At 40.4% G+C, this 26,694-nt stretch overlaps 1 protein-coding gene across 1 annotated transcript in view; it reads right to left on the reverse strand.

Annotated features, from left to right (window-relative positions):
• LOC116826925 (potassium voltage-gated channel subfamily KQT member 1-like) overlaps positions 1 to 26,694 on the reverse strand; it is a 773,346-nt gene that overhangs the window by 608,532 nt on the left and 138,120 nt on the right. Inside the window, exon 11 of the mRNA XM_075070630.1 lies at positions 16,485 to 16,599. Coding sequence (XP_074926731.1) covers positions 16,485 to 16,599 — 115 coding nt within the window. The remainder of the gene's footprint in view (positions 1 to 16,484; positions 16,600 to 26,694) is intronic.

Raw genomic sequence — 26,694 nt, forward strand, 5'->3', positions numbered from 1 at the left:
AAAATGCCCCCCTATCCCAGTCCAGGGGCACATGATAACCATCTTGCAGTTATCACCTGCATGTGAGTGTGTGACTAGGGACTCCTGGTGATCACCTATCTCCCATCACTACTCACCCATCACTGCAGAACTTTTATGAGTAGGGCTCGGGGAAAAGTTCTTCCTGTGAAATAAGCCTGCGCGTGAGTACCATCACAGAATCATAGAAATGTAGGGTAGGAAGGGATCTTGAGAGGTCATCAAGTCCAGCCTCCTGCGCTGAGGCAGGACCATGTAAACCTAGACCAACTCTGACAGGGTTGGTCTAACTTGTTCTTAAAAACCTCCAGTGATGGAGATTCCACAGCTTCCCTTGGAAGTCTATTCTAGAGCTTAACTACTCTTATAAAGGTAGATTTCACTTAATAGCAATCCTAGTATTAGCAACTTATGATTAATGACAACTTATTACAGGAACCAGTCCAGAGTCAACCTGTGCCTGCCGACAGTGGAGGGGCAGAGTGAGGTAAGCCAGCTTCAGCAGTGTTACTGAGCATGCTCAGACTGTGTGAGAACATGTTCATTGCAAGCCAAGCAGAAGATATAGGAGGATACCTGACCTGCCCCCCACACTTCATCTCTGAACCTATCCCATCCCATTAATGTCAGTGTAAATGGGATTCAGATATTTGCAATGTCATGCCTCTTATTAGCAATTTTTTGGAAGAACTGCCCCACTTTCAGGCATGTTTGTGAGGCTGCAGCCAGAGAAGGAAGTGCTAGGCCATGCCTTCCTTGGCTGCAGCCCTGCAAACCTGCGTGCGACCAGTGCTTATCCCGTCACAGTTCTTCTTTCTGGGGCTGCAGCCCGGCAAATCTGCCTATGTGCAGGGACCACAAAGGAAGTAAGGGGCTATAGTTTAGGAGGACAGGCTAGGGGCAGGGCAGTTAGCAGGGAGAGGGGCTTCTGCCTAGATGTCAGAACTGCACAGCACCTCTCTCTGCACTCTCCAGGCTGCGCCCGACTGGAATACTGCATGCAAGGAAGGAAGTGCTAGGATGTGCTAAGCTCCACCCCCTAAAGAGCGTCAGGGAGAGGTATGGTGCAGCCCCACAAGCCCCCTGCACCTCCACTCTCTGTAGAAAGCCCTGGCATCTGGACTGCATCCACTCTCCCTCTGCTGCCCTCCCCACAGGCAGGTTTGCAGGGCTGCAGCCTGGGAAGACACCTCTCAGCACTTCGTTCCCTGGCTACTGCCTCACAAACCTGCGTTCCACTTATTAGCAACTGCTGGAAAATAGAAACTTTTTGCTGACAGCCAAGGGATTGCTAATAAGAGGAATCTACTGTATTTTGAAGGTTTTTTCTTAATATCTAACCTAAAGATAGGTGCTATGTTTGCCCTTCTCCAGTCTTCTGAGACCTCACCCATGCTCCATGAGTTCTTGAAGATAATTGCTAATGGTTCCCAGATTGCTTCAGCTAGTTCCTTAGGTAATCTAGTATGAATTTCACCAGGCCCTGCCAACTTGACTACATCATCTAAATATTCTTTAACGTGTTCTTCCCCTATTTTGACTGGTGTTCCTTCCCTATTGTTGTTAATATTAATTGTGTTGAGCATCTGATCATTATTAATCTTTTTAGTGAAGAGGGAAGCAAAATAGGCATTAATCAACTCAGCCTTCTTGATGTCATCAGTTATTAGCTTTCCTTCCCTGGTAAGCAGAGGACCTACACTTCCCTTCATCAGTCTCTTGTTCCTAATGTATTTAAAGAACCTCTTTTTATTGCCTTTTATGTCTCTTGCTAAATGTAACTCATTTTGTGCCTTAGCCTTTCTGATTTTGTCCCCACATGCTTGTGCTCCTTTTGTACTCCTCCCTGGCAAAATTCATCCATGTTTCCACTTTTTGCAGGATTACCTTTTGATTTTCAGGTCATGAAACAGCTTCTGATGAAGCCATCTTTGCCTTTAACTATTCTTCCTATCTTTCCTTTACATTGGAATAGTTTGTACATGAACCTTCCTGGAAAAGGTGATTCTCAGAATGCCTAGTTCAAAAGGGCTGAGTCAAAGGAACAGGAGTGCTGTGTCATAGCAACCCTGTTACAGGGTGTAAGAATGTTGATTTGTAAGTGGTGTGGGTTCAATAGTCACACAGCAAACCGTAGTCGTTCTGAACACAATTTCACAAATCAGACCACTTTTCATACCCTAAGAGCTACTTCTGATTCTAGGTATGAATTGAATGCAAACATTTGGGGGGTGGGGCGCGCAATGCAGTTGCTTTCATATTCAGATCTGTTTATGCTTCTAACTTTAAGGCCTCAGACTGAATTGAGGAAGCATGTTTACATTTCTTTGAAGCACTGTTCTTAATATGATATAGTCAGCTACCATAAGGGCAGGTAAGCCACATAAAACTTAGAATCATACTTAAAAATTGTGTGTAGAATTTGTTTTAGCTGGATCACACACTGTTGCTTAACTAGATTTGATCCCCACTGTGCATAGGGCCCTTAGAAAGAAGAACAACTGTTAGTCTTGCTCTGAACCCATGAAAAATAATTAAGATCCTATTTTCCAATGGGGGAACAGGAGTTCTATCACTTCACTGGCAGTCCATTTCACTAAAGAGTTATTACTGCAGCTGTTCGGCTGAATGCAGTCACCACTGATGATGTTCACTGTATGCAACTCTCACCTTCTAAAGAATTCCTCCCAAGAGAACCTAAGTGATGATTGCTAAACCACAGCATTACGCTGCTTTACGTTAAGAAAGACCAGCTGACGTTTACCTTTACATGACCTTATTGAGCTATAACATGCATACTCAGCCACAGTTGCCTAGCCATGCTGACTCACAGTATACCTCATTATTACTTTAAAAGATTACAAATTATACAGCAATTTTTTAAACTCGCACAGGACAACTCTGAAAAACAATAAAAGGACATACATTTTTAGAGCTGATCTTTTAGATATTTTCACAAGAGATATGATATTCTGTGATGAGTTTGGTGTAATCTTTCAGTACAAACCATGGGCCAAACTCTGCATTTGCTTACCAGAAGTAAACTCTCGCACACGTCAAAGAGTGTAGGCTTAACCTTACAGTCGTGTTATTGTAATAGGGTTGTGGGCACTTACAGCATCTTTTGCTTACAATTTTCAACTATAAAGCTAGTGGAGGTGAACAATCTGCTTCACCAAAATCCTGCACCCAGATCCATGTGGGCAGACCCTTTTGCGTGTGCACCACTCCTCTAACTTTGATGGAACTTTGCACAGTGGTCCCGTACACCCATGCAAAGTTCCACTGAAGTCACTGTCTCTCTGTACAGACTTAAGTATCTGCCTGTGCAGATCCAGTTGCATGATCTCTGTGTAAGAACACTGCTATCCAAAATGCATAGCACAGAAAGGCCACTGAAAAAAGAAGTGCCAATTCTTCTTCCATAATGTATTGAGCAGTAGCCTGCACCTGGGACACCTCAATCCCCAAGAGTTGTAGATCTCCTGATTCCTCCCTCTTTTTCAGGGGCTCAGTGACACACTGTAAGTCCAGGGGGCACAGGTCTCTTTGCATGCTGTGCCTCCACCTAGCCACCAGGGGCATAAACTAATAATCCCCAAGACCTCTAGGATATTACAGTTTATAATGACATGGAATCAGTGACCAGCAGATAAGGATAAACATTTTTCTCCTGAAAGGGTATGGGTACATCAAAAGAAAAGGGAAAGAATATACAAAGGAATCAAGGATGTTAAATAAAAGAGGACCCAACCAACTACACAAGAAGAAACACTAACAGCCTAAAACTAAGTCAATACAATGAACAGCTCCCTTGCCCCAAGTCTCCCCTGCAGGTTTTATTAGGTAGTGGAGTTGGAGCTTGCTGGAAAGGGCTAATCTCCCATTCAGCTGCAATGAGTCCCTATTGACCCCAAGCCTTTGCTGTCCTATCTCCAGGTGCAGTGGTGGTCTGCTGTGCTCAGTAAACAACTAATGCTCTAAGGTCAAGACACAAAATGGAGTCTTCAGTACTCTGTGGCCAAATGACATGTATGCATGCCACCTCTGATCGAACTAGTCTGCTAAAAATAGCCATGTAGCCATGCTGGCATGGGCAGTGGGATAGGCTAGATGCCCAAGAACCTAGGGTCCCAGATGGGATTGCATATGGAGGGGCTAGCCCCTCCTACCCACCCAAGCTGCCATAGATAAGCTAGCGCATGTATGTCTAACTCAGGCTGTAAATTACACCTCCAGCCCCAATGAAGACATAACTCAGTGAACCCTCTTCATCTAAGGGTGTGGTAACATGGTAAAGAAATAAAACACATCGTCTTGAGGTACCAGTGTGATTGAGGTCTGATGGAGGAGTTCCCCTAAAATCTGTTACTGTACATTTTCAGAATAAGGAAATTAATTGATTTCAAGAAAGAACCTATGTTTCTATAACTGACAATGGAACAAGTATCTATTTCACGAAGAGATAAGAGTGAAAGTTTTGAATACTAGAAATAAGAACACCAAGATCTAGAGTTTCATTCAGCAAACACAATCTGCATTATTGTGTAATTTGATATGGATAATCTTCTACATAGCAACTAAGACAATATACAGTAGTAACGTGTAATTCTCAAAAACTAAGTGTACATGATAGGTTGTTATAAATGCATCCTGCACCTGCTTTACAATAGCTCTTTATAGGTTTCCAACAAATGAAAAAATGTACTCTATGTACTAACTAATGGAGTCACACTTTGTTTACTCCACAGTGGCTTCCCTGAATGCCTGGCTATCTGAAAAATGGGATGAGTACATAGCAGTACAGCTCATGGCATTTGACATGCCAATCTCAATACTTACTATTCTTTAAAATACACATTCCAAATGCTAGAGCTTAGTAACTTGCTCAAATTAAACAAATCTGACAATATTTGACTTCTAACAAAAAAATAACATCATTCTTATTTATGAAAGCTATTATAACTTTAATAGGCCAGAACTTCAGGTGGTTAATGTAGCTCCACTGAGGTCAGCTAGGGTGATCAACATCAGCTGAGGACCGAGAGCTGATATATATCTAGAAAATTTCAGTCAGCCACATAATACATTTTTTTTTTAATATGCTGCCTCTGTTCCCTGTATGTTTGAAACACTGCATTCAGCTGCATTCTACCTGGACCACACGCAATGGTGGTGTCTGGCAGACTACTTGGCAGCTGCATTTGCACTCTGAAAGTGATTAACTTATGGCAGCGTTGAAAGCTTACTCCACATTTTCATTTTAAAGGGACTCTTCCTTCATACTATTTTTTCCAGTATAAAAGCAGGCATTCTCTTAGCATTATGCCAGCATGCAGTGCCCACACCACACACATCCGCTCTCATCAATATTGGAAATGACATTCAAAAGTCATCTTAAAGCAGCAACCTGGAGAGAGCTGCAAGCCACTGTGTTGGCCTTCCTAATGAAATTAATGACACATTCTGTAAGAGGCACATCCTATTTGCCCCCCAGCACCTTCATACTTGAAGAGTATCCTGATCACAGCACAACCAGAAGGAAGGTGACCAGGATGCCAAGATTCCATACAATCTGCCCCACTTGCAGATCATAAAACTGTTCTGTGAGGACACACAGAACCTCAACATGCATTGGGTTGGAATGGGGATGAAGTGGCATGGTCAATGGATGCATGAGAACACAGATACACAAGCTATTCTAACACACACACACACACACACACACAAACGCAAAGCATGCAGGGATTACTGGAATTATTGAACATAGCTCTCCTGTCACTCAACACCCCAGCAGGGAGGATTTCTGACCTCAATGGACCTAGTTGACTATCCCCTGTGCATACCCAGTTACTACCCAACCTGTACATAGACAAAAGGATTTGTTCCTACATGGTTCCCAGATTTCAGAAGTGTGCTTTGCTCAGACTTTTTTTTTAAAAAAAGCTACTGATTTGAAGTATCAAGTTTAATGGATGCATCAACAGCTACTTGTAAAAAAATATATAAGTTAAAGGTTTTGAAATAAAGAATTACTAGGAGCATGATCCTGCAGCCCTGTTGAAATCAATGAGAGTTTTGCCACATAGGGATCTCTCTCTATAGCTTTATTACCAAGACATCATACTAAGTCTGCAAAGATTATAGCAGTCATGAGAAACCCTTGTTGTTTTATTTATTTACTGAATGTAAGACTTAGGAAGCTTAATTGCATTTAGGTATTAGGCTGAATTCTATTATCTGCTTTATCTTCGTAAAACCCATTGACTTCATTGTGTTACTTAGATCAGAATTTGTCCCATTAGTGGCAAAATGCATCTCTCTCTTAAATGCAATAAAGTGGAACTATTCACACTGCGTAGTCCATCTCATATAAAAGTAAAGCTATATTTTAATTCCAGGTGACCTACTGTAAGAGAGATTTACATTGTGTTGGCATACAACATGAATTAAAGTTGACACTAAATATTTTATTTACAACAAGCAGAACTCAGAGTGAAAATGTAGCTTTCAAGAACAAAAGAAAAGAAATGATGCAGCCCCATCACAAATTTTAAAACACAGTAGTGTAGGGTATGTATTTATATAATACATACAGAAAAGGAAGGGGTTTAAAAGAAGGGTCATGCCAAGAGATAAGTATATCACAAAGGAACACTTACCTGCTTATACTTCTGCTAAAATTCAGAACAAATAATGTGTGTTAAGGATATCCATTATTTGGGTATGTTGGTCAAAATAGGAGCTCCATAAATAGGATTTGCACAAATGCAGAATACTTAAATTTGCAATCTGCATAAGGACATGCTACAGTTGTCAGACAAGCTGAATACATTAATGTGTATTTGCTATAATGGTATATTACCATGGTAGGCAACCTGCAGCATGCGAGCTGATTTTCAGTGGCACTCACGCTGCCCAGGTCCTAGCCACCGGTCCAGGGGGGCTCTACATTTTAAATTTAAATTTTAAATGAAGCTTCTTAAACATTTTAAAAACCTTATTTACTTTACATACAACAATAGTTTAGTTATATATTGTAGACTTATAGAAAAAGACCTTCTAAAAAACGTTAAAATGTATTACTGGCATGCAAAACCTTAAATTAGAGTGAACAAACAGGACTCGGCATACCACTTCTGAAAGGTTGCCAACCCCTGGTATATTAAGTAGAATTGTGTTTATCTAAAAGTGAAATTAACACTCAGAATGATGAAAACTCATGTGCTTGACACTGAAGATGAAAAACACTACTCAGAACAATGATATTGCATTGTTTTAACAGACAATTTCAAAATGTTGCATTTCTATTCCCTACTTGTGTTGAGCATATTCCCTGTATGTTCCCATTACAGATGTACTGTAGCGAAACATATTATTGACAAGCCAATTCAACTTAACATGCATAAACCTAACGTTCTTTAAGTGAAATGCCATGCTGCGCCCTCAGTCCACACATGCATCTGACATTGACATTGAGAGGCATGCATGGACTGATAATGGATTTTTCAGTTTGCTGGCAATTCTAGGAAATCAGAAAAATATGTTTCAGGGGCTGAGCAGAAAACAGAATTATAAAAAAATGTTTAGTAAATCGAAATGGTGGGGGAAAAAGTTTTCTTTTTGAACTAAACATGTCATTTAAAAACCCTAAACATTTAGTTTTAATTTAATTCTTTTTAAGCAATTTAAAAATAAAATAAAAGAAGATCTTTTTAAAGTAATTTTGTACTAAAAATGGAAATATTTTGTTTAAAAAAGTGTCAAAATAAATCATTTTAATTTTAAAAATTGTTACTTTTTAAAAAACAATTCAGTGAAACTGACAACATATCAGTGTAGCCAAATCTGTACAATTTGCCCCTCCCCCAAAAAAGTTGGCCAAAAACTTTTGCCCAGATTTAAGAATTTTACCTATCTCTAAACATCATGCAGAATTTAAAGTATTTTATATTTATATAGTATCAGTTTTCTACAATTATTTCCCTGAATTTCCACCAAGACAGAAATACATATACTTTTTAATATGATCTGGAAATGCAAGTACGATGTTTGAAAAGTATAATATTCCAAATGAATTTAAAATCACAGTTCTTCATATACTAAACAGAAGATGTAAGGAAAATAATTGTTTCTTATACAAATGCACAATAGAACCAATCAGTGTAATCAAATTCTATACTATATGGTACTGTATAATTTACTATGTTCAAACTAATTTCTTTTTCTGAAAAAAGGGAATCAAACATTGCTGAGGATTCAAACACATTAACTTTGCTTACTAATTTGTGGAAAAATCACTATAGACATAATATACTATGAGTAAAATTCTCTGATACACAATGTGCAATAGAAATCTGCATTCTACATGGAGTACAGAATATTCAAGACAGACATATGTGGTGGATCAGAAAATAACTTTGCTCTTAATCTCACACTGACTGGTACAGTCACGGCTGGCGGTCGCCTCAGGTCCCAGACTCTGAGGAGGGGGTGCCACTAGGATCCAAAGTGTAGAAAATTGTGTCTGCTGCTGGTGCATATGTATTCTCTCGACTCTAGATGCACAGAGATGGTGGAGTGCTGTGCTGGAGGAAGGAGGGCACAAGAAACATAACAGGCGAGCAGGAGAAAAGGTGAGAGGGAATAACAGAAAGCAGCAGGAGCTGCAGGGAGAGAGAGGAGGAGGAGCCTATTATGTACCTCTCTAGCACTCCCAGAAGCCTGGACTGATTAACACCAGCTTCTCAGGCAGCTTCCTGCTGCTTCCCAGAACCCACTTGAGGAGAACAGACAGTCAACTGAAATAGTAGGAGCCAGTTAGGCCCTTAAGATGCTGATATCTTCCCTCACTCAAGCCCTGCCACCAGCCTGCTTATTTGTCCCCTTCAGTTGAGTGCTGAGAGCCACTATAGCTGACACAGAACAGCAGTCATGAGTGAAAGAAGAAAACGCCCCCCCAGAGACAGCATTCAGAAAAAGCAAGCAAGCAAAGGAAGCTTTTCTATCTAAACAGGAAGGAGCTCTTCTGAGATACATAGACACAAACGTTCACGGTGAGCCTTCCGGCCCCAGTAAGGATGTGACTGGTGAGGAGATGCCTGATCTTCCAGTTAGCCAGAGTGCAGGTGACCTGGCAGCTACTGCAGCATCCATATCTCCATCTCAAATGGATGTAACCATGCACATTCCTAAAGAAAAGTGTAGATCAGAGAAGAGTGTGGTGGAGGCGCAAGAAACAACTGCTGCGTAGTTTAGTCCCTTAAGTCTAAATGATCCAAGACTGTGGACCCACTTGACCAGTAGCCTGAGGGACTTCCTTGTACTTCATGGGCCACAGCAAGTGAAAAACTTCATGTTCCCCAAAGACTATGAAAATAGAAGTTTCCATCCAACGTATTGCTGGCATGAAATTCCCAATGGTGACAAAGTGGAGAGGCCATGGCTTATGTATTCAAAAACTCAGAATGCTACATACTATTTTTGTTGCAAACTTTTCCAGTCTAATGTTCCAGCCACATTTCGTTCTACAGGAACAAAGGACTGGAAAAATCTGGCTAGAAATCTGGCATGCCATGAGAAGGCAGCAAATCACCAGACAGCATTCCATAGGTGGAAAGAGCTTGAGATGAGACTAAGGTTAAAGCCATCATAGATTATCAACATCAAGAGAAGATTGCATCAGAGTCTCTTTACTGGTAAAATGTTCTAAAAAGGCTCATTGCCATTGTGAGAATGCTTGCTACCCAAAACCTAGCACGTCACTTCAGATCAGCTGTATGTGCCAAACAATGGAAACTTCCTTAAAATTGTGGAGCTGATGGCTGAGTTTGATGCTGTATTCCAGGAACATCTAAGAAGAGTCACAACCCAACAAATGCACACACACCACTACCTTGGCAAAAAAACAATTAAAAGTGAGATCACACAGTTACTGGCAACAAAAGTCAAACTGAAGATTGTGGCAGATCTGAAGTCAGCAAGATATTACTCTGTTATTCTGGACTGCACACCTGACATCAGCCATACGGAACAAATGACTTTAATGGTGAGTTTTGCAACAACAGAATCTAGTGAAAATGTCCCTGCAATGGTGACTGTCATAGAGCATTTTCTAGAATTTATTGACATTGATGATACTTCAGGAGCTGGTATGACAAATGTGCTTCTTAAAAAGCTGGAAGATACAGGAATTGTGATAGCTGACATGAGAAGTCAGGGCTACAATAACGGTACCAACATGAGAGGAAAGAACAGAGGAGTGCAGACACGGATCAGAGAGTTAAACCCTTGAGCTTTTTTTGTCCCATGCAGTTTTTATTCATTGAACTTGGTGGTCAGTAATGCAGCATCAGCTTCTTGTGGGGCTGCTGAATTTTTTAATGTAATTCAAAGCATCTGTGTATTTTTCTCTGCATCAACTCATCGATGGCAAATTTTGAAGCAACATCTGGGAACATCCTCTCTGACACTGAAACCACTGAGTGCCACATGATGGGAAAGTCAAGTGGAGGCGATAAAGCCTATCAAACACCAAATTGGGAAGTTAGATGATACTACAGTTGCCATGATGGAGGATAATGCTATGACAGGAAGTGTTTGTGGGAGAACAGTAGCAGAGTGAAATGGAATCACCAGAAACATACATAACCTCACATTTCTGTGTGGCTTAGTGTTGTGGCAAGACATTGTTTGAAATAAATATTGTAAGCAAGAGACTCCAAGGTGTTGACCTTGATATATCTGGAGCAATGGAACAACTGGACAAAGCAAAGTCAGACCTACTCTTACCGGTCAGATGAGGGATTTCAAAACATTCTGAATAGTGCACAGAAGTTGGCAGAGGAACTTCACACTGAAGCTATTTTCCCACCCATTCAAGAATACAAAAGAACACTGAAGAAGACAACATTTTGATTATGAGGCATGGGATAATCCCATAAGAGACCCCCAAACAACAATTCAAAGTTGAATTCTTTAACCAGGTGCTAGATTATGCAATACAGTCAGCTGAAGAAAGTTTCATGCAGCTCACGGAACGCAGCAGTATATTTGAGATGTATGATATTCCAAAACTCCTCAGTGTACCTGAAGAAGACCTATTGATGCGAGTGATTTAGGTGATGAACTGAAAGCCCTTTCAAGATTCATTTCAGCAGGATCAACTCCAAAGGCTGTTCTGGAATATATGTGCACAAATAAGATGACCACTGTCTTTCCAAAATGCTTTTGTTGCTTGTGCATACTTCTAACACTTTTTGTAACAGTTGCCAATGGAGAACGCAGCCTCTCCAAGGTGAAGTTAATAAAAACACACACATGCTCCAAAATGACATAGGAGAGGTTGGTCGGCCTTGCAACCACCTCAATAGAGCATGAGCTAGCCCAGACTGCGGACCTTCAGGAAGCAGTTCAAATCTTTGCAACCAAGAAGGCATGAAAAGCACCACTTTGATTATTCAAACAGATAAAAATGCCAGTGTTTACTATGCAGACAAGAAAAGTTAACTTTCAAATGCCTGAACAGCAAATTTTAAAATTTTTCAATGAGGCATTTTAAGTTGTTAGTTCTCCTTTTTTGGGGTAGGTAGCAGAGCAGTACCATGAGAGGAGTAGAACATAAGAACGGCAGTACCAGGTCAGACCAAAGGTCCCTCTAGCCCAGTATCCTCTCTACCGATAGTGGCCAATGCCAGGTTCACTCCCTCTGGGGCACCTAACAGGCAATGATCAAGTGATCACTCTCCTGCCATCCATCTCCATCCTCTGACAAACAGAGGCTAGGGACACCATTCCTTACCCATCCTGGCTAATAGTCATTTTATGGACTTAACACCATGAATTATCCAGTTCCCTTTTAACATTGGTATAGTCCCAGCCTTCACAACTCCTCAGTAAGGACTGTTATCCACCAAAGTTAACGTGCACTGTGTGAAGAAGGACGTTCCTTTTATTTGTTTTAAAACTGCTATTATTATTCATTTGCGTACCCCTATTCTTGTATGTGGGAATAGTAATACTTTCCTTATCCACTTCTCCACATCAATCATGATTTATTAACTCTATCAATCTTCTTTAGTCTCCTCTTTTCCAAGCTGACGAGGCTTAGCCTCTTAAATCTTTCGTCCGTATGGGATCTCCAACCCAATCATTTTAGTTGCCCTTGCTCTGAACCTTTTTCTAGTGCTTAGAATATTTTTTGAGATGAGGAGACCAATGTACACAGTATTCGAGATGTGGGCGTGCCATGTTTATATAAGGGCAATATATATTCTTCAGTTCTTATTCTCTATCTCCTTTCTTAATGATTCCTACATCATGGTTGCCTTTTTTGACTGCTCTGCATACTGTGTGGACATCTCAGAGAACTATCCACAGTGACAGCCAAATCTTTTCCTGACTCGTGTGCTAATTAGCCCCATCATATTGTATGTATAGTTGGTATTTTTTTCCACTGTGCATTACTTTACATTTATCACATTTAGATTCATTTGCCATTTTGCTTGCCTAATCATTATTTTGGTGAGATCTTCTTGAAAGTTCTTCCAAATTGCTGGTCTTACTATCTTGATGTTTTAGTATCATCTGCAAATTTGCTAACCCACGTTTACCTTTCCTCTCAGCATTTTATGAATAGAATTGAATCGGATTGGTCCTAGACTGACCACTTGGGGAACACACTAGTTTCCCTCTCCATCTAGAATCTACCATTAATTCCTACCTTTGTTCTCCTGCTTTTAGCCCAGTTCCAATCCATGAAGCGCTTCCCTTTTATCCCATACAGCTTAATTATTACATAAGAACTTTGGTGGAGACCTTATCAAAGGCTTCGGAAATCTACAGTACACTATGTTCACTGGATCACCTTGTCCAACGGTTGGTGACCCTTCAAAAGAACTCTAATAGATGTAGATACACAATTTCCTTACAGAAACCTGTTGACTATGCTCAACAGTTTATTTTTCTATGTGTCTGACATTTTATTCTTACAACTATTGTTTCGATAATTGCGGTACACTCTAGACTTATAGTCTGTACATTGCCGGAATCACCTCTAGAGCTTTTTCAAATATTGGAATTACAGTAGGCTAACTTCCCATCATTGGGTACGAAGCCGATTTAAAGACAGGTTCAACCCTTGTTTAATAAGTTCCCGCAACTTCATATTTGAGTTCTTTCGAACTCTGGGTGAATGCCACTGGTCCCGGTGACTTGTAATGTTGAGTTTATTCAATTAATTCCAAAAACGCCTCTAGTGACACTTCAATCATGTGACAATTCTCGATTGTCACCTACAAAGCCAGCTCAGTTTGGAATCCTCCCTAACAGTCCTCGGCCTGAAGACTGAAGCAAAGAACTCATTTGTTTCTCCGCAATGACTTATATCTTTAAGCGCTCCTTTTGTATTTCGATCGTCAAGGGGCCCCACCAGTTGTTTAGAAGGCTTCCTGCTTCTGATGTACTTCAAAAACATCTTAAAAGAACAGAAAGAAGGCAGAATTGAGAGCTTTCAAAGTTTTGGCCCAAGCGAGGGGACATGGGGGCATCATTTGGGCGTTCCGCCTCAGGTGCCAAAATGTTGTGGGCCAGCCCTGGGTACAGTCTGTGTTTATATTAGGTTACTGTTTTTAAATTAAATCATCACTAAACATAAACTGGACAGAAGCAAAATATATTGAATATATTTTAGTTATCAAAGGCCCATGGTTTAAAATTACCCAGGAACAGAGATAATTCATCAAAGTTTGGTATTATACAGCTGAATAAATTTGTATGAGTACAATTTTAACAAAAGAAGATTGCAAAGGATAATTAAAAAACAAACAAAAAAAACCCTAAGTGACACACGAACTTAAATTCCATTTTCAGAACAGTCTTAAGCACTCAGTAGCCTAAGTCTCATTGGAAGTCAGTGCGATTTAGGCTTCTAAGTGCTTATACCACTTTTGAAAATGGAACATAGGCACCTTTCAAAATGTTACCCAAAACCTTTTAATGGCATATGTGGATGTCCAAAAAAATCCCAGATGAACAAAACTAATGGGATACTGAAGTGTCTCCCAGACTTTAGAAAGACAAGCCCATGCACTCTTGCTACACAGGTCCATTCTGGGATCATGGCAGGTAATAGCAACAACTAGCAGCATTCTTACAGCCCTGTCTGTCTTTAAAACAGTTTTTACTGTGATGATGTTGTTCATGATATGTGGGATGGAAAAAGCTAATGTACCAAACTTTTTTGATATCTTTATTCCATCTGATTTACAACAGATACACAATGGATTTATCTAACTGCCAAATTTCAGTTAACAAATGCTGTTTTTCACTTAAATATTTGTAAAAAGTATGAAAACATTCAATCCCAGCATTCAACTTGTGTACAACATAAAATGATAACAGGTTCCCTCCACCAAAAAAACCATAACATTTCATTTCATTTCAAGGCCATCTTCTCCAGCATCTGCCTCGCATGCTCATAGATCAAGCTTTACACTCCTACAATTAGCAATCTGAAAGCAATACGCGCAACTCATACTGAAGATTTAGAGGTGGTTGCTGGGAAAGGATTTCTCCTCTTGAAGGAGCCAAATCTAATTGTAGTGTCACAACAAGTGTTTTAGTAAGAGGCAAATCCTAGCCTTGCAATAGAAGTCCTTTAACAGCTCTACCTTACCCGGAAAAATATTTTCAACTGGAATTCCAACTTTTCTGTGAACCGATGTGTCAAGTACGTCTTCTGCAGTATATATATCGGCTATGGAATGCGATGGAGCAACAACACAGCAAATCTTATTAGCTCATTGAATCATTTTATCAGTACTTCATCATTCTTTAGAATTTTACTAGGCAATACATTACATTAGCCTGACAAATATGTACAGCATTGTGCTGGGAACAACAACATTGTTCTGCCCCCAATGGCAGCTAGAATGTAATCTCACTGTATCTAACTCACAAAATAGGGCTTTTAGCCCTTTGCAGCCCCCCCGCCTTAATTTGAAGAAGAAAACTCAAATGCAAGAGTCATTTGCACATGGAGTACCAGGGTTTATATTTTTTGCAGTGAAGTTGTCATTTGTTAATGAAATCTTATTTTCCAGCCATCTACTTGTCGTACTCTGAAGGTTCAATCATCAAACTTCCTCACCAAGCCACTTCCATATTTTCCTTTCCAAATGTGAAGACAGGGTAGTTTTCACATTTGACATTAAAATCAGCCGTCATTTTTTAGTTTAACACGCTCACATACTAAGAAGCAAGATTTATTCTTCATGTATTTCTCAGATGAAAAACCAACACATCCTTATCCCTGAGAGGAACATATAAGTAAAAGCACTACACACTTCCAGACAAAATTTGAGGTTTCTTCTGCTCTATCTACATTAGACAAAAAGTAATTAAAAAAAGACATTGCTTAGAATGCCTTGAGATTGCACCTCTTGTGATGTGCCTTTTGGCCCCACACCACTGCCATCAGAGAAGTTTTTAATCATAAGTATTGGATGCAGCACCTAGGATGAGGCCTTTTGCTGAGGTCTGGCTAAGTAAGTATAGATTACATTAGTTTCGCTTCAGCTAAAGACAAAGCTACAAACATCACAGCTTCACTGGTTCAGTCAGTGCCAGCTACAACTGCCAATGTGCTGCCCCAAGTTTGAAAGTTATCCCCAAAGTTGCTACACTCAGCAAGAGACTTGAGCATTATAGGACAGATGTTTCAGAGTCCCTGAATGCACTGTTACAGAGTTGCCAACGTGCGGTGTGGTTCTATCGAACAATATTGATGCATGTACTTGTGAAGGCAAAAAGGTAAGCGATATGACAAACAATTTCATGAAATCAACACCCCTGCAATGGACGCTGAGTGTAGACATGCTCTTCAAGTCCTACCCAGTGACAATCAGAACTGCATTAATTATTCTACCCTCTAATTCTTGAAAGCACTGTTTCCCTGTTAAGTATATCCAAATAATTCCTTTATGAACATAGCTTTAAGTGTCTACACTACCTTTGGGGTAACATCCTACAAGTGCATTTACTCTTGGAGGCAAACATTTCACTTCAATTGTCCTTTCAACAATAGTTTCCTTCCTTTCAGGTTACGTCCACACACAAGTGTTTCATTATCACCTACAATGAAGTTTCAATGCATTCAGGAAATTTTGGAGATTAGACCCATTCAGAAGTCTGCAGAGGCTTAATCTGCCCTTGAGAATCAGTCTCCGGAAACGTTTTTAATGGATGCAAAAGATGAAGTCACAAACCAAAAACACCAAGTCTCCTAACCATGGCTTAAAGAGCAGTTTTTCTGTCCCAATACATTATACTGAGTAACAGCTCTTAGCTTAAAGCTAACTGCAAGTGCATTTTTTAAAAAAATCAAAAACTCGTATTCAGTATATAGCATTTTCCCTCACCATTAGCTGATGTTTATATTATCCAGTAAAAGCCATTATTCCACTTACTGTGCCACATCTGCTACAGCAGGCAGTGCTGACTCCTCTGATATGAGGTCTATGTCATCGATGAAGCTGTTGTCCTGTGACATTTCATTGCTGTTCCCTTCTAAGCGCCTTCTCACTAGACAAATAATTTAGAAAGAGCACTGTATGTTAGGGAGGCAGCATCTTCAATTTTTTTCCTCCACCCATGAATTTCCATAGTCGTTTAAAAAAAAAAAACAAAAAGTCCCATCATAAGACACTACATTTTTAGAGCAGACACAATGAATTGTTTTGATAATTATTACACACATATAAGTCACATGCAAAAATACAAATGTACACATATGATGTGGTACACACACAGAGAGAACACACACACAGGGACCCTCTTACAGTTAAGCGTGTTTTTTCCTGAAGACCAACTTTTGTTCTAAGTGGAAGTTCACTATATGAAGAATTGCAATTTGGACACTGCAATGAATGAAAACAATTGGGGACTTTGATTTATTTCACAATAAATAGTATTCCACTACATCCAGGTTCTCTATGAGCCAAGAACTGGGTCCAGGAGGCTCCCAAGTGCCAGGCTTCACAGCCACTGAATATTATGAAAACCTCAGTCAGTGGCAAATGCATCACTCAGTGGCAAATGCATACTGCTTACACAGCCACTCAACTCTGTCAGCGTTGGATGCTGTGAAGACCATGAACATGCACTGTGCTTCCCTGAGCTATGGGTGGGGAGTGGTGAAAGGCTGCCAGAAAGAGTTGCAGCCAGTCAGAAAGGAACCTTAAAAGTCCTTGATCCTCTGTGCTCCCAGCTGACAGCTCACAAAAGGAGCTTGGAACCAGGAAATAGAACAAAGATATTGGGCCAAAGACAAAATCTTCCCACCAGGATTAGGAGGAAAGAAACACTATCCACAAAGAAAACAAATATTGCAAGATGGCTTCTCTCTCTCCCACATCCCCAGTTCAGAATCTCTCTCCCCCCTCCACTTCCTATAACCACTTCCCATACTACATTAAATAATCTGTTTAGATTCAGTTAATATATGAATCCAGCTCCAGACAAAATATTCCCAATGGCCAATATATATCCAGTCCTGCTCACTGGCTGTGCTAGCTCCAAAGAAAAAGTCAGATTCACCAAAAACCACAGGCAAGCTGAAAGGTAATTTGAACCATTGTCAAGTAGATTATTAAATTTGTTAAAAGTCTGCTGTCATTTTCCAATGGCTGCTTAAGTTTTGTAAAAGACCATCTGTACCGAGTATAGCCAAGACCTGGACACTAAAGAACTTAAGTGAAGTTAGACATTTGGAGAAACAAACAGGGAAAACGGAGGCACATGAATGGTAATGGGCTGAGCCAGCTGAATTACACACAAAACATGTACATACATACAAATATAAACAGTTCCTCAAGACATATATGATGATATGTGTAGACACTATGCCTTGTACCTGGTGATGGGGGACAGCTTGCAGCACAAATGGATAAAGATGACCAGGAAAGCTGTCGACCTGCATGCAGAAAACAGGGCCAGAAAAAGCCAGACAGGAAGCAGAGAATAAGCTAAACCAATGCTCAGCCAAAGAACAAAGACGATTAACATTCAGAGAGAAGTAGTGAGGATAAGGTCTCTTTCTCTATTAGGAGGTAAGCTGAAAACAGGTATTTTATTACAGAACACTATGAAAAAGGGACTTAGAAGACCAATAGTAAACTCCAATCCATCCTTTCAATGCTGCTTTTGTTTTCATGTCACTCTTACCTACTTGATTTTTACTATTTTCCCCCTGTGGGAAAAGGGCTTTATATTGCTGCTAGAAAAAATATTGCACATAAAAAATTGTTCTGAAACAAAATAACCCATGAAAGAAAAAGTAACACGATACTATTTTATAATGTGTGATGTATTTTTACCAGCATGAATACTTAGCAAGAACTGACCTGATATAAACAGCAGGTTTTTGAGCCAAAGCACAATCGGCTTTCTGATATATACACAGTTGTAATGGCAACAAAATGCAGTTTCTTTACATCTGTCCTGGAAATATTATGGCTTTCTATTCTAAAATAGTAGCATCTTTACCTTTTACTGGACTCAGTCAAGATTAGTATGGTAGATCATAACATTAGCTTACTGTGACTATTGTCCCATTTCATAAACCTTAATGTAAGGATTCTAACCCCTTTTTCAGACTGTTTCCTCACATTATTTAAATGTATTAGGATTGAGAATAAACTTTCATGGTTTATAACCTACTACACATACATAGTGATAGGAGATGAAATGAGTTTACCAATTTGTTTACAATGAGTAAGATTTTCAAAAGCACCTAAAACCGACTTAGGAGCCTAAGACCAATTTTCAAACAGAACTTAGGCTCCTTGGTCCCACAGACTTTCAATGAGACTTAGAATCAGTCACTTAGGCATTATTGAACATGTTACCCAATATGTACATTTTGGTTTTATTAATTATTATTATTATTTAGTGCTGCTGGAATTTACAGTTTAAAAGAATATGTATCTGGGATCCTAGAAGAGCTTCTATACAGGAGAAAACCGTCAAGGCAGCTTGTGTGTAAGGTCTAATGCTGCCCGCCATTGCACTTATCTAATTTAAGGATGTATCTCATGAAGGTAGTACAAATTGTGGTAAACAATACTAGAGCAAAAGCCCTTGTTTGTGACTAAATGCTAATGTTATATGCTGCCTACTAATATTTAGCTCAAAAGTTAGTCTGTCTAAAAAATTTTTATACTATTTCACCTACAGCTCATTGTAGGTAGTATCTATAAAATAGGACTATAAAAAATTTCCATGTGTGGGGCTGGCCCCCACCAGCACATAGAATCATAGGACTGGGAGGGACCTCGAGAGATCATCTAGTCCAGTCCCCTGCACTCATGGCAGGGCTAAGTATTATCTAGATAGAAGATCCCTGACAGGTGTTTGTCCAACCTGCTCTTAAAATCTCTAGTGATGGAGATTCCACAACCTCCCTAGGCAATTTATTCCAGTGCTTACCCACCCAGAAGGTTAGAAAGTTTTTCCTAATGTCCAACCTAACCCTGCCTTGCTGCAATTTAAGCCAATTTGATTCTTGTCCTATCCTCAGAGGTTATGAAAAACAATGTTCCCCCTCCCTCCTCCTTGTAACAACATTTTACGTACTTGATAATGGAACAGTTTTCATGTCCCACCCTCAGTCTTCTTTTTTCTGGACTAAACAAACCCAACTTTTTCAATCTTTTCTCATAGGTCATGTTTTCTAGACCTTTAATAATTTTTGTTGCTCTTCTCTGGACTCTCTCCAATTTGTCCACATCTTTCCTGAAATGTGGTGTCCAGAACTGGACACAATACTCCCGCTGAGGCCTAATCAGTGCAAAGCAGAGTGGAAGAATTACTTCTTGTGTCTGGCTTACAACACTCCTGCTAATATATCCCAGAATGATGTTCTTTTTTTTGCAACAGCTTTACACTTTTGACTCAAATTTAGCTTGTGGTCCACTATGACACCACAGATCCCTTTCCGCAGTACTCCTTCCTAGGCAGTCATTTCCCATTTTGTATGCATGCAACTTATTGTTCCTTTCTAAATGGAGTACTTTGCATTTGTCCTTATTGAATTGCATCCTGTTTTCTTCAGACCCACTTCTCCAGTTTGTCCAGATCATTTTGAATTTTAATCCTAACTTCCAAGCATTTGCAACACCTCCCAGCTTGGTATTGTCTGCAAAAAATTATAAGCGTACTCTCTATGCCACTATCTAAATCACTGATGAAGATATTGAACAGAACCAGACCCAGAACTGATCCCTGTGGGACCCCACTTGTTATGCCCTTTCAGCATGTCTGTGAACCACTGATAACTACTCTCTGGGAATGGTTTTCCAACCAGTTTTGCACCCACCTTTATAGTAGCTCCATCTAGCTTGCATTTCCCTAGTTTGTTTATGAGAAGGTCATGTGACACAGTATCAAAAGCTTTCCAAAAGCTGTAGCGTGGGGCATGGGTCGCTTGCTGGTGGATTCTCTGCAGCTTGAGGTCTTCAAATCACAATTTTGAGGATTTCAATAACTCAGTCATGGTTAGGGGTTGTTATAAATGTGTATGGGTAGGGTTTTGTGGCCTGCCTTGTGCAGGAGGTCAGACTAGATGATCATATTGGTCCCTTCTGACCTATGAGTCTATGAGTCTAAAATATACCACCTCTGCTGCTTCCCCACCCCAACGCCCCCATCCACAAGACTTGTTATCCTGTCAAAGAAAGCTGTCAGGTTGATTTGACTTTTTCTTGACAAATCCATGCTGACTTACTTATCACCTTATTATCTTCTAGATGTTTGCAAACTGATTGCTTAATTATTTGCTCCATTATCTTCCCGGGCACAGAAGTTAAGCTGACTGGTCTGCAATTCCCCAGGTTGTCCTTATTTCCCTTTTTATAGATTGGCACTATATTTGCCCTTTTCCAGTCTTCTGGAATCTCTCCCATCTTCCATGATCTTTCAAAGATAATTGCTAACGGTTCAGATATCTCCTCAGTCAGCCTCAAGTTTCTAGAATGCATTCCATCAGGCCCTGGCAACATGAAGACATCTACCTTGTCTAAGTAATTTTTAACTTGTTCTTTCCCTATTTTAGCCTCTTCTGATCCTACCTCATTTTCACTGGTATTCACTATGTTAGACATCCAACCAACAACAACTTTTTTGGTAAAAACCAAAACAAAGGTCATTAAGCACCTCTGCCATTTCCACATTTATTGTTTCCCCACCCCTCAGTGAGTAAGAGGCCTACCCTGTCTTGACCTTCCACTTGCTTCTAATGTATCTGTAGAATGTTTTCTTGTTATCCTTTATGTCTCTAGCTAGTTTGATCTTGTTTTGTGCCTTGGTTTTTCTAATGTTGTCCCTACATACTTGTGTTACGTGCACGACTACATCTCAGTCACTGCCTACTGGTTCTGCTACAGCACTCAATGAGTTACACAAAACTCTAGTACCCAATAACCAGACAATTTTAGAAAATTATTTATTAAAGAATGAAATGAGACAGTCCTGATGATCTCCTCAAGTGAAATTCCCATTGAATTCAATCAAAATTTTGCCTGAGTAAGGTCTGTAAGACTGGGCCCTAAAACACAACTCTCTTTAGTTCATCAAGTCACATGATCTCCATCTGATGGAAGACAGAAATGAGGCAACAGTTCTCAAGCTAAGAATTCCACTCACTAAATAGTGATGTCACAAAGTTTTGCTTTATTTCCTGTCTCCATCTTGTGGTAGGAGATTATATTAATCCACTGCTTTGACTTGTGTTTTGCACATCATCTTTGGAGTGATGAAAACAATTTTGAAAGACATGTATTTTATTTATTTATTTATTTAATATCAGGAATGAAATTACTCCGAGTCTTCTCTTTTTGGAGAACACAGAAAGTGCCATACGAAAATCAGACCAATGGCCTACCTATCTCAGGGTTCTCAGATGTGCTTCTAATGAGAATATCTTAATAGAAAGATGGTCTCATGAATCTACTTATGCCATGAGATTGTCTCTCTTCCTGTTTATAACATGACCCACCTGCTGTCCCATTGGCACTTAAAGCACCACATGGTGAAGCAATTAGGAAAGCCTTTAATGTGTTACTTTTAAAAGTATTTTAGCAGCTGGAAAGAGAGCAAGCACAAGTGACAAGCCAGCTCTTTTCAGTCCACCAGCAAGTGCTGCATGGGTTGTTAGTTGTTCACAGGCAACAGGTTGAGAACCAGTGATATAAGCTAACAGTATATAACCCATAATGGCTAGTACAAGGTGTCAGGGAAAGTGCAAGAAGTAACACAGACAATTATGGAATAACTTGCCTGTAAGAAGTTTTAATTACAGTTTTTGGGCTTGTGCCCTAAAACTATAAGCATTTATATCCCTAATGTTCATCTTATGTGGTTTTGGGTATTTTCATTATCCATCTAATCCTTTTTGAAGCACTCTAAACTCTTATCCTCAATTATATGTTGTGACTTTGAGTTCCACAGGTTAAGTATGTGGTGTAAAAAGCAGTTTCTTCTTTTTTGCTTTTCAATTTCACTGGCAACCAACAGGGCTGATTACAGTGGGCTGGAGGGAGGAATGTCCACTTTCCCCCGCACCCTACCAAATATTTTTTTGCACTTAGTCAAAGTTCCACAGGTCATGGCCTGGCCACCTTTAAGCAGAGTTCCTGTACTAAATCAATACGGATGCTGCCAAAGTCACCTGGAGCACCACTCTGGCTGCATAGTCAGAATGCCACTTATATTTGGCTTGACTGTCCCTCCAGAAAGGAGGACACCCAGGCCAAATGATGTTGCAGCTTGGCACATGGGAAGTCAGAGCACAGGAGAGTTGCCAAGAACTCAATTCCTAGCAGCACTGGCTCATGCACTGTGTGTGTGAGAGGGTAGACTCAGTGGAGCTAAGACAGACCTGACTTCCCTGAGGCAGGAAGAAGCAGGGACTGGATTAGACAGGGTACCTGCCAGAAGGGGGTAGGGATTGCAACTTCCCTTACATCTCTGCCCAAATATCTGAACTGGCACCAGTGTTTGCAACCCCTTGTTCTAGTATTACAAGCTCAATATTAATCTCAGGTAGGCAGTGCCATATTCACTAAATATAATATTAGACATATGCAAAAAGAGTATGCTTTTAAAGAGAGAAATTCATGGTACTTTGTACCACATTCTGCTGTGAACATTTTAAGGACTGCCAACCTCAGGGGTGGCCAACTTGTGGCTCCGGAGCCACATGCAGCTCTTCAGAAGTTAGTATGTGGCTCCTTATATAGGCATCGACTCCAGGGCTGGAGCTACAGGCGCCAGCTTTCCAGTGTGCCAGAGGGTGCTTACTGCTCAACCCCAGACTTTGCTACAGCCCCTGTCCCCACTCCATCCCTTCCTCCCCCAACCCCAAGCCTCCTGCACACCATGAAATAGGTGATTGGGCGGTGTGGAGAGACAGGGGGAGGCACTGATTGGCAGGGCTGCCAGTGGCCAGGAGACACTGGGAGGGGAGCTGACGGGTGGTGGGGGCTGCTGATGTATTAGTGTAGCTTTTTGGCAATGTACACTGGTAAATTCTGGCTCCTCGTCAGGCTCAGGTTGGCCAGCCCGGGCTGCATGGTGCCTTAATCCACACCAGCTGAGATGTGGATTCTATTGCACACCAGTTGTTGTACAGTAACTAGCCTTTATGGACCCTGCTGCAAAACATTAAAAGTTCCCTACTGCATGCTAATGTAGTCCCATTTTAAATAACACTACTTTAATGGACAGTAGAGAAATTTTACTACGCACCAGCAGGGTGCACGTGGGCCGGTTAGTGTGCAACATACTAGTGCACGTTAGAATTTACACCTGAGCCTGTGTGGACTAAGGCACCATCTAGACATGCCCTTAGATAAACTTCAGCAGGATACAACATCTGGTATCACAGGTAGCCAATTTAAACAAAACACTCAAAAAGCATGTTACATAGGAAATTAGACACTACTATTCACTTTATTCTTTCTACAATCTTTTGTCCATATAAATCTACAGACAAAGTTACATGCTGCCTTGCATACCACAGAATCATAATTCCTAACGTATGTAGTGGGATGGCATAGTGTGTAAATGAGCACAGAATGTAACTCCAAATCATTGAACCATGCTGCATCTGAACACTGGCAGAGAGCAAGTAACAAAATACACCCTTGAATTAGTATGAAGATGCTTTGAACCTACCTGATTGCTTGAACATCCTTGTAAGACCTAGTAGGCAAGAAGGGTGCAATGTATATATAAAGTCATTTTCTGTAGTATAATGAAATTTAAGATTACTGTAAAAAAGTTATTCAAATACAAGATCAGCCTCAGACTTTTACAACACGAGCACAGACAAAATTATAATCGATATGAAATGATTCATGTCGTCTCTTTCTAGTTCCCAATGAACTTAAATGCTCATATCACTGAAACTGCATTTGAATTGGAAGTGTCTGACAGGCAGGCTTGTTTGTAGAATCAGAAGAGAGGTCAAGGACTGATTGGACATGGAGACTTAAGTATCTGCTCTCGCTCAGATATGATCCTCCAGAAAAGGATGGGGGAACATTAATGAAGCATGCACTGCTAGTGCCCAAGCTCTATCTACACAGAAAGAAGATTTAAATTTCCAATGCTATACCTTACAAAAAGATTTTCTATTTAATTTTTTCGTGCCCATATTAACCTTCTAGTTTAAAATGTTGTGTGTGTGTGTGAGAGACAATAATGCATATTGATTATACAATGGCATGACAACTGCAAAGACAAGAGCATCGACTATAGCAACAAGCTAACTATTTCAGTAGCTTTACCTTCTAGATTTCTGATTATGCTATGCCCAGTCCCAATTTATCCCTTCTCATACCAAAGGCCAGAAATGCATGGATGCAGCAGCGTGTTAAGACACATCAAAGGACTGGTTTACAATATTAAAAACTACATGTCTGGCAAATGGTGTCAGCTATATATAGTTTAACTGCATGCATAGGCCAGGATAAGTGGTGTTCATCCGTGTCAATGTCAGAGAGGTATGTTTAGGATTTGTTCCCATGACGCATGTTTTTCTGAAATTGTGCTAAACATGGCCTGTTGTAGTTGTGATGGAATTGGAGCTATTCTGTAATCATTTACTAATACTATATGTTGGCCTGGTTATTGGAATTTCTACTGTAGGGGTTAAATCAACAGGACTGTAAGGAAAAAAAAACAAACAAGAAAGGAAAAAAATACTCAAGGTAAACCTCCCCTCAGCATACACCTGGGGGTTGTTATGAGACAGTGGCTCTGAGGACTCTGGCTTGACCTCCTGCTGATCCTACCAGACTAGTTTAGTCCAGACGGGCCCAATGTCTGAGAACACAGAAGAACAAAATGATTATGGTAGATTCAAATGGGTGTGTGTAATGTTCTAGACTTTGGGGTAGCATGCTGTAACCCCCATATTCCTCATTTTTATATTATCGGGATCTTATGTATAAAGCATGCCTTGTAAGGTATCGGGGAAAGGTTATGATCTGCTGAAAGTCATTTCTTTATCTATATGTGTGTATCATTAATGCATATGAAGTTGTGAGAATTGTGTTCTATGGTTGTCACTAAAACATGCTGTAAGCTGGGGAATCAGCCAGATATTAGCTCCCCAGAGGCAACAGCAAGGAAAGTAACCAACGCCTGAGTGGGGTGTCAATCAATCCATCAACTACCATTGTCCAGCAAGGGAGCTACAACGAAATGATTCATCTGCATGAGGCCATACCAGGGGAATTGCTCAGCCTTGCCTGGAGACTCAGTATGCCTGGACTTATGTTTTCCAAGCACATGAACTGAGGGTATAAAACAGACACGGCAGCTACATGTAGAGCCCTTCTCCTGCCCCCACCTATGATGAAAGCAACAAAGATACTGAGAAGAAAAAAAAGACTCCAACAAAGGAAATTGGCCAAAGTTTAAGGAACAAACCTGTTTATTAAGGACTGAGTACCCAGTGGGGTGAGAAAAACTGCTTAATTGAGATGTTGCCCAGTCTAATAGGGTTGAGAGTTTAGACTGTGTGCTTATATTTTATTTCTTTTGGTAACTGAGTTTTTGCCTATCACTTAATAGCACTTAAAAATCTAACTTTTGTAGTCAATACATTTGTTTTACTGTTTATTTTTACCAGTGAGTTTGTATGATACGTGTGGCAAATCTGCTCAGGTTTTGCAAAGCCTGGTGTATGTCCACTTTCCATTGCTGAAGTGGTGAACCAATTAATAAAGCAGCACTGCCGATCTTGAGCAGTGCAAGATGGTATATTCCTGAAGTACAGTGCCGGGGGGGATTTGGCTCTGATGCCTTTCTCTGTGTGATTCATGAGTGACTCTGGGAACATTCGTGCAATCTAGCGGAGTGTGTGGCTCCACATGCTGTTGTGCTGAGTGATCACAGCGCCTGAAGGGGCTTGCTGCTTGTCACTAGCAAAGCACTGTGGGAGACAGCCCAGGCTGGAGAGAGTTAAGGGGGCACAGTGGTCCCACAGTCCCAGGCTGCAACCCAAGGATCCCGTCACAGTGTCTCTCTCTTGAAAGAGGGGGGAGTTGTTTGAGGGAACCAGACTAAGACATAGGTACCTGCTGTGGTGTCTGAAGTTAGTTCTGCCCAGGT

Source organism: Chelonoidis abingdonii, chromosome 1 (assembly GCF_003597395.2).
Source record: "Chelonoidis abingdonii isolate Lonesome George chromosome 1, CheloAbing_2.0, whole genome shotgun sequence".
Classification (NCBI taxonomy): Eukaryota; Metazoa; Chordata; order Testudines; family Testudinidae; genus Chelonoidis; species Chelonoidis abingdonii.